Below are 9,385 nucleotides of genomic sequence, written 5' to 3' on the forward strand. Positions count from 1 at the left end.
GCTGAGCCACAATGGGAACTCCAATATACTATTTCATAATTCTTATTCAACAGTGATGAGCATGTATTTTAAGTGGCTGGTTATCAATTCGCAGGACTGGAAATACAAACTGAGGTGCAGTAATGGATAAGTAAAAGGAGGGGATGTGGAGAGTAGAACTGAGGGTAATCATGTAATCATCATAAGAGGTTAAGACAAAGTCCCCCAAGGCCAAATTCTGACCAAAGCAACTTATGGAGGATGGGTGAGACACAAAACTCAATGTGACTAAGAGGCACAATTTCTTTAGCTAACTTCTGCTACCACTTTTGGATTAAAACCCCTGGACCAGTGTTCCCATCACTGAACACAGAGTGTTCTCCCAAGAAGTTTTTGTAGAGCCCTCTTGATGTCCCTGTTCCGAAGGCTGTAGATGAAGGGGTTCAGCATTGGGGTGACCACAGTGTACATCACCGAAGCAACCATACCTCTCCAGGAAGATGACTCAGAGCTGAGATACACACCAAGACCTGTCCCATAGAACAAAGAAACCACGGATAGGTGAGACGCACAGGTAGAAAATGCCTTATATCTCCCATTAGCTGATGGGATTCTCAGGATTGAGAAGACAATTCGGGTATAGGAGCAAAGGATCCCTGAGAAGGGAACAATGCCAAGAAAGCCAGTCACCAGATATAGCAGGATATAATTTACAAGTGTGTCTGAGCAGGCAAGTGTGAGGGCCTGAGCAAGTTCACAGTAAAAGTCTGGAATTACCCAGTTGGAACAGAAGGACAGCTGCAACATCAGCAGACTCTGAATCAGGGAGTATGACACACTGATGAACCAGGACACAAGAACCAGCAGACCACAGAGACGGGGGTTCATGATGACCATGTAGTGCAGGGGGTGACAGATGGCCACAAACCGGTCATACGCCATCAAAGTGAGGAGAAAAGTATCCATAACTCCAAAAACCATGAAAAAATACATCTGGGTGATGCAGCCCACATAGCTGATGGCTTTTCTCTGTGTCTGAATGTTCACCAGCATCTTTGGGATGGTGGTGGAAGTGAAACAGATGTCAGCCAAGGACAGATTGTAGAGGAAGAAGTACATGGGGGTATGGAGATGGGAGTCAGAGCTGATGGCCAGGATAATGAGCACGTTCCCAACCACGGTGACCACAAACATGGACAGAAACAGCCCAAATAAGATGGGTTGCTGCTCTGAGTCTTGAGACAGTCCCAGGAGTAAAAATTCTAAAACTCTTGTTTGATTTCCTGATTCCATGTTGCTGATGCCTCAGCTGGATGGCTGAGGAAGGGAAAGAACATGAAATCACCACTGAGTCTCTATTCCTTTAATTAGAGTGGGAAGGAATGGGAGTTTGGGGTTAGTAGATACAAACTATTAGGTTTAGAATGGATAAGCAATGTGGTCCTACTGTACAGCACAGAAAATTATGTCCAATCTCTTGGGATAGAACATGATGGAAGATAATATGAGAAAAAATGTGTGTATATACATACACACACACATATATATATGGGGTGGATATATATATATATATATATATATATATATATATAGAGAGAGAGAGAGAGAGAGAGAGAGAGAGAATCAATTTGCTATACAGCAGAAATTGGCACAACATTGTAAATCAACCATACTTTAATTTAAAAATAAAGTACATTTTATGGGAGTATAGTTGACTTAGAAAGTTGTGTTAATTTCTGTTGTACAGCAAAGTAAATCAGTTATACAAACACATATATCCTTTCCTGTTCAGATTCTTTTCCCATATAGGTTCTTACACAGTATCAAGTAGATTTCCCTGTGCTATACATTAGGTCCTGATACCAATCTATTTCTTGATCTTATTGTATATGTCAATTCCAACCCCCTCTACTTTTTTAATTTCTTGAAGGTTTGGGTATCAAAGCCTTAACATGACAAAATTTAGGCACCCCACATTCTGTTACTTGTGATATGCAGCATTTCATAATGACATTTCAACCACTGTCCCTTGGCCTCTGGGACACTCATCCATCTTCTTTATCTCTGGCTTAGAATCATCAAATCTAATAAGTTTAGAGCAACTTGGGATCTTAGAGATAAAATGGTTCATATGCACCGTGACACAATTAAAATAGTGAGACAATGAAAAAAATCAAAGAAAAAATGATGGACATGAGGGAGAGAAATTATTGAGAATCCGTATTTTTCTGATGGACATAGCAGGAAGTCTGGATCATGTAGGATTTGTTTTTAGGTTCTCAGAATTCAAATCCACTGCAATAATTACTTCTTCAAGAAGTCCCACCTGGGGTTGTGGTGTTGCAGGGTTGCAGAAGCAGCTAAAGTATTATTCAAATGGGTAATTAAATGATGAATAATAACATTTATCTTAAGAAGCAGTTTTCTACACATAAGCAAATTTTGACCGTAGGACCAGAGGCTAAAAATCCAAAGTAGAGGATAGAGCCATTTGTCATTTACACTTCCCCCTTTATCTATGCACTATATATAACAGGTTCTATTCTGCTCCCAGTGTCTAGCGTTAGTGATCAATTCTGTTGAGCCATACTGGGAAGTAAAGAACAGATAAAGTAAGCTATCGTTGTAATACAGTGAATCAAATGCTACAATAAAGGCAGTCTGCAGAGTCGAGTAAAGAGAGGAGCTCCAAATCCAGCCTGGTGTGATGGTGTCTGGGAAGGATCCCTAGGAGAAGTGATACCTGGGCAAGGAGTTATGTAGCTGGATGATTGAATATGCACTTTTATGGTAGAAAAGAGATGAAGGGGAAAGGTTCATGAGTCAGAAGCAGCATGGGGCAGAGTGCTTTTAAGAAATTGCTGTGTCATGAAGTGGGAGATGGGAATGGTGAAGAGTGAGGTTGGAGAGGGGCAGGGACCACATTTCTGGGAACCGGGAAATGGAAAATGGATAAATGATGGGAACCATGGAGAGACAGCAACCACAGGAGTAACATGATCCATATCATAATTTTCCCTGGTGCATGGAATGAAAGATGAATTTAAGATGGGAAAAAACAAGGATAAAGGGAATGTGGTGAGGGATCCTCACATCTTAGAGCTGAAGGGACCGCATCACTTGTTTGGGGGAAGAGGAACAAAAGTAAAGAAAAAGGTGAAGAAATGTTTCCAATCATGTCCCTGCTTAAGGTGAGGTCTGATACCCAAGTGGAATCAAGGGGAACTATGGAAAAAGTGACATGTGAGTTTCAATGTTTCCAGAATATTCCCAAAGAAAATGGTAGGGTGTCCAGAGGGAGCTGCATGTTGGACCTTCCTGTGCCCTTCACTTTCCCTCTCTTGTGTATCCTCTCCTGGTCTGGATGCAACTGCAGCCCTAGACACCAGAGAACATAGACCCTCTTCTCTTGAATGTCCCCATAAGAACCACGGATAAGAGTGCAGAGAAGGGCAAGGGTCCTTTTAGAGAAAGAGGAGATATTCCAAAGCATATAAGGGTTACAGAGAAGATTTCAGAAGGGATTTGCCTAGGCTTCATTGTGACAGAGGCTCTAGAGTTCTTGGGCCAGAAGGAAAGAACAAGAAAGAGATCAAGACTTGATCTTTATCACTACCTGGGGGCATACATTTGTACACATTAGGTTGGTAATTGTATCACTACTCACTGTGGTCTTGTGGAGTGCTATGATGTCAGAGCAAACTGAGGGTTTAGCTTCATCCTCCCTCTCCCCACAATTGCTATCAACCATCCAACCAAATAACATATAACTAAAGTGAAATCTCACTCTGCTGTACCGACTTCAAACAAGTGGTCTAGCCATTCACCTTCCCAAGAATTTAGTTTCAAGAACTCCTTCTCCATAGACATCATAGGGTTTCCTCTGCCTTGTGCTTAGTAATATTTAATGCCCTTTGCACTCAATCACCTCTTTTTCCTACTTCCCCATCACTTACTGGGCTATGCAGGCTTGCCATGTGGGCCTGCCACAGGGACCAACTCCCCTGAATCTTGTTCTCTCATGAGGGGTGGATGATGAAGAAAGAAGGTCTTCCCCACCAAAAAACATGGGTATGGAGCCATACATGTGATACAGGACCTGGTCGATTTCTCTTGGAGAAGGCATGAATGAGTACCTTGAGTCTGGCAACGTGGTGGCCATGGTGACTGACTATAGGTTGATGTGTTATAGGTTTTGTGGCCCTGGGGGCTGAATACCCGCTGAAGCTTATTAGACAAATTGAACAATAGATCTTCCATTCTTTAGTCAGTCTGACTCCTCAAGAGCAAGGACCACACACAAAGGGGGTCTTTCCCCTGCCAATTTCATATTCCTGGGAGACTTATAGAGGGGTCCACTTTAATGCCTTTCTTTTGGGTCCATTTCCTCTAAGAATCATTCTAGTCTCCCTTGGATCTCTTCTTAAGGACAAGTGGCAGCATTTCTGACTTGTAATTTCCTTATTAAGAAGATGCCAGAGGAGTTCCTATAGTGGCTTAGCAGTAACAAACCTGACTAGTATCCATGAGGATGCAGGTTCCATCCTTGGCCTCTCTCAGTGAGTTCAGCATCCAGTATTGCCATGAGCTGTGGTGTAGGTTGCAGATGCAGCTTGGATCTCATGTTGCTGTGGCTGCAGTGTAGGTTTGGTGCTGCAGCTCTGATTGGATTCCTAGCCTGGGAACTTCCAAATGCCACGGGTGTAGCCCTAAAGGGAGAAGAAAAAAAAGATGGCAGAGTACCAAAGGATTCTAGGATTCACTAGAGTAATGGTTCTACAACTTGAGCCTGTGCCAAGATGACCTTGAGGATTTGTTACCATGCAGATACTCAGTTCTACCCCAAGTTCCTATCTCAGTAGAGCTTGGTTTGGTTTTGAGAATTTGGAATTTTCCTGGTCTTCAAGAACATCCTTTGAGAACCATTACCCTCAAGGCAATGTTTCATAATTTTAGCTTTATCCCAACTATCATAAAGTGAATAGAAAGGAAGAAAACTAAACAAACATAAGCACAAAATAAGATAATTGTGGATGTGTGTGTGTCTATGTAAAATCTGTGTATACATAAAGCAAAGGCTCTAGGAGTTTCCTCTGTGGCTCTGTGGGTTAATGACCTAATGTCGTCTCTGTAAGGATGCAGGTTTGATCCCTGGCCTCATTCAGTGTGTTAAGGAGCCAGCATTGCTTCAAGCTGCAGTATAGGTTGCAGGTGCAGCTCTGATATGTTGTTGCCCTGACTGTGGTGTCTGCCTCAGCTGCAGCTCCAATTCAATCCCTAACCCAGGACCTTCCACATGCCACAGGTTTGGCCATTAAAAAAAAGAGAAAAAAAACCTAAGAAAAAGTTGGTTAAAAAAATTAAAGTGTAAACAGTGAAAAAAGACCCTATCAATTGAGAATCTTGTTAATATGTAGCTTCCCATCTTATACCAGACTATCTGGTCAACATCTCCAAGGGAAAAGTTTTGAGAATTTACTTTTAGAAGAAAATTACAATTTACTTTATATTTTGTTTATATTTTCATTGTATATGTAAGGTATACAATATTTATACTATACATTTTACATTGTATGTGTAACATATCATATTCAAATCATAGATTTTATATTATTCATATAGTACATATAATATAAAATGTATATTATATTGTTATAATAATTACATCATAATTAATAATTTATATAATTTAAATTATAATTTGTATTAGTTATAATTATAATAATTTATATAATTTATATTATATATTTTACATTATATAGAGCATCTATGTATCTACATATTTTTATATTGTGTATATATATAACAAAATTTACCATTTTAATGATTTTTAATGTCTGTGGTTTGTCTTCTAACCCATTATTTTTGTTTTAATTTATCTTTTGGGTTTTTTATATTTATTTTTTATTAAAGTACAGTAGATTTACAATGTTGTGCTAATTTCTACTGTACACCAGAGTGATCTAGTCATACACACACACACACACACACACACACACACACACACACTTTCTTTTTCTAATCTTCCATCATGGTCTATCCAGAGAGATTGGATACATTTCCCTGTGCTGTACAGTAGGATCTTATTGTGTATCCATACTAAATGTAATAGTTTGCACCTACTAACTTCAAGCTCCTAGTCCATCCCACTCCCTGGCCCTCCCCCTTGGCAACCACAAGTCTGTTCTCTATGTCTGTGAGTCTCATTTTAACCATTTTTAAGCATACAGTTCTACGACATTAAATACATTTCATAATATTGTGACCCCATTATTTCTATCCATTTCCAGAACATTTTCATCATCCAGACAGAAGTTCTCTATGCATTAAACAACTCACCATTCCTCTCTCTGCCAAGCCCCTGGAAACCTCTATTCTGCTTTTTCTCTCTCTGAATTTGCCTATTGTATGTACCTCATATAAATGGAATCACACAATATTTATGCTTTTTTGCCTAGCTTATCTCACTCAACAAAATGTTTTCAAGAGTCAGCCATGTTGCAACACCTATCAGAATTTCATTCCTTTTAAACGTTGAATAATATTCTATTGTATGTATATATCCTGTTTTGTTTATCCATTCATTATTGATTGACACCTGGGGTGTTTTTATCTTTTTGGTATTGTGTTCAATACCGTTATAAACACTGGGGTGCAGAAACCTGTTTGAATTGCTGGTTTCAATTCTTTGTGGCCTATACCTAGATGAGACTGATAAATCTTGAAAAATCCACCTTTAAAAGCAGACCAAGTGATTAGACATTGAGTAAACACTGTCCTAGGACTCTGAAGAATAAATTCTGGGAAGTCCCAATGAGCACTATTCTGCATTTTGGTAATCCTTAGAGAAAACCGAGGAGGCAAAGCATCAGGATGTCATGTCAGTGGGTCTGTAAAATTTTGATAGGGGCTTTGCACTTAGGTGTGTCATTAATAATTAGTCAAATCTTTCCTGAATGATTTAGGCCGAGAATTGTATAAGATTCCAGCATTAAATGGTAAACAATGCAGACAGAATTCCACCATCAAATTAGAAAAGGTCACTGGCTAATACCTTGAGAGAGGAGCCGATGTGTTTTCCAAAGAACAATTGGAGGAGAAAGAACTCCCCTAGTAGATATCAGACAGACATTTTTTCTTTATTTAAATCACATTAAAATTCTAAACATGAACAAAAAATACTTACAGTAGGCTTGAAAATGACAGAGGATATCTAAGAGGTGTATGCACTCCCATGCTAATTGCTGCCTTATGCATAATAGCTGAGATATGGAAACAACATAAGTGCCCAGGTTAATGGATAAGATGATAGATAGATGATAGATAGATAGATAGATAGATAGATGATAGATAACCAATAGATGATTGTAAATCAACTATACTTCAATAAAATATTTAAAATGAAAAAACAAAGATACACACAGGAATATTATTCAGCCATGAGGAAGAAGGAATCTTGCCATTTGCAACAACACGGGTGGACCTTAAGGACATCATGTTAAGTGAGATAAGTCAGAGAACAACAAACACTGTGTGGTACCACTTATAGTGGAATCTGAAAAAGCCAAACTAGAAAAACAGAAAGTAAAATGCTGAATAACCTGAGGCTGGAGGTGGGGCGACAGGACCCAAGTTTTATAAGGGTACAGATTTGCAACAAGTAATAAAGAAATCCCAGAGACTGAATGTACAGGCTAGTGAATATAGACAATAATCTTTCTCTGATTCAATGCCCTCAAAATGGCAGGTAATTGATTCCCATTGAGACTGGAAAAAAGTCAAGCCCTATAGTCTTGGAGACAATTGCAGAGATACTGGCAAGGAGGAATGCCGCTTCAGGAGAGACACAGGCAGGGCCATAATGTCCAGAAATATGGAGTGCCTTCTGCTTCAGTGATAGAAAAATAAGGACAGTGAAATTGAATGTTTGCCTTACAGAAGACATGAAACTTTACTACCTCTTTCTTCCTCTCAGTCTCCTCCTATGTCTTACCAATTTAAGAGTACTCAGGTGATTATTCCACATAGTCCCCTCAGTAAAACCATGGAGACTCTAATTGTGGCAGTTTTAAAACATGGCTCCCAAATTCTTTAGTATTACTCCAGTGAGCATGGAGTCCATATTCCCTGTCTTGAGTCAACCTGTAATATTAAGTATGAATAGTCTTTGAAAACACTTACTATATGTGAAAACTTCAGTTATGTTATCCAGCACCTTGAAATGTCAGATTCTTAGTTGTAAAATGGGGCCAATAATAATTAAAATTTTGCAGAATTTTTATTTATTTTTTAACTTCTTAAAAGGATAATTTTAATATTTATTTTAAAAGACCAAATATATCAACTTTATGAAGATATCATTACCATTATTAATACTCAATTGTTTTAATTTTTTAAATGATTTTTATTTTTTCCATTATAGCTGGTTTACAATGTTCTATCAATTTTCTACTGTAGAACAAGGTGATCCGGTCACACATACATATATACATTCTTTTTCTTGCATTATCATGCTCCATCATAAGTGACTAGATATAGCTCCTAGAGCCATTTGGCAAGATCTCATTGCTTATCCATTCAAAGACAATAGTTTACATCTATTAACCCCAAATTCCCAGTCTATCCCAGGTAATAACATACTAACTAATAGAGAAATGCAAATCAAAACTACAATGAAGTACCACCACACGCAGGTCAGAATGGCCATCATTAACAAGTCAACAAACAACGAATGCTGGAGAGGGTGTGGAGAAAATGGTACCCTCCTTCACTGTTGGTGAGAATGTAAGTTGGTACAACCACTATAGAAAACAGTATGGAAAAGAGAAAACTAAATATAGAACTACCATATGACCCAGAAATCCCACTCTTGGGCATATATCCAGACAAAACTTTCATTTAAAAAGATACATGCACCCCTATCTTCATTGTAGCACTATTCACAATAGCCAATACATGAAAACAACCTAAATGTCCATTGACAGATGAATGGATTCAGAAAACATGATATATATACACAATGGAATACTATTCAACAATAAAAAAAAGAAAAAATAATGCCATTGCAGCAACATGGATGGACTAAAGACTCTCCTACTAAGTGAAGTAAGTCAGAAAGAGAAAGACAAATACCTTAAGATATCACTTATATCTGGAATCTAATAAAAGGCACAAATGAACCTATCTACAGAAAAGAAACAAACTTACGGACTTGGAGAACAGACTTGTGGTTGCCATGGGAGAGGGGGAGGGAGTGAGATGGACTGCCAGTTTGGGGTTAGTAGATACAAATTATTTCATTCAGAGTGGATAAGCAATGAGACCCTCCTGTATAGCACCGGAAACTATATCTAATCACTTGTGATGGAACATGATGGAGGATAATGAGAGAAAGATACAGGATAGT

General features: G+C 38.6%; 1 protein-coding gene across 1 annotated transcript; it reads right to left on the minus strand.

Annotated features, from left to right (window-relative positions):
* LOC100520543 (olfactory receptor 7C1-like) lies at nt 340–1,272 on the minus strand. Its single transcript, XM_003123260.2, has one exon. The coding sequence runs from the start codon at nt 1,270–1,272 to the stop codon at nt 340–342; it is 933 nt and encodes a 310-aa protein (XP_003123308.2).

Source organism: Sus scrofa, chromosome 2 (genome assembly GCF_000003025.6).
Source record: "Sus scrofa isolate TJ Tabasco breed Duroc chromosome 2, Sscrofa11.1, whole genome shotgun sequence".
Classification (NCBI taxonomy): Eukaryota; Metazoa; Chordata; class Mammalia; order Artiodactyla; family Suidae; genus Sus; species Sus scrofa.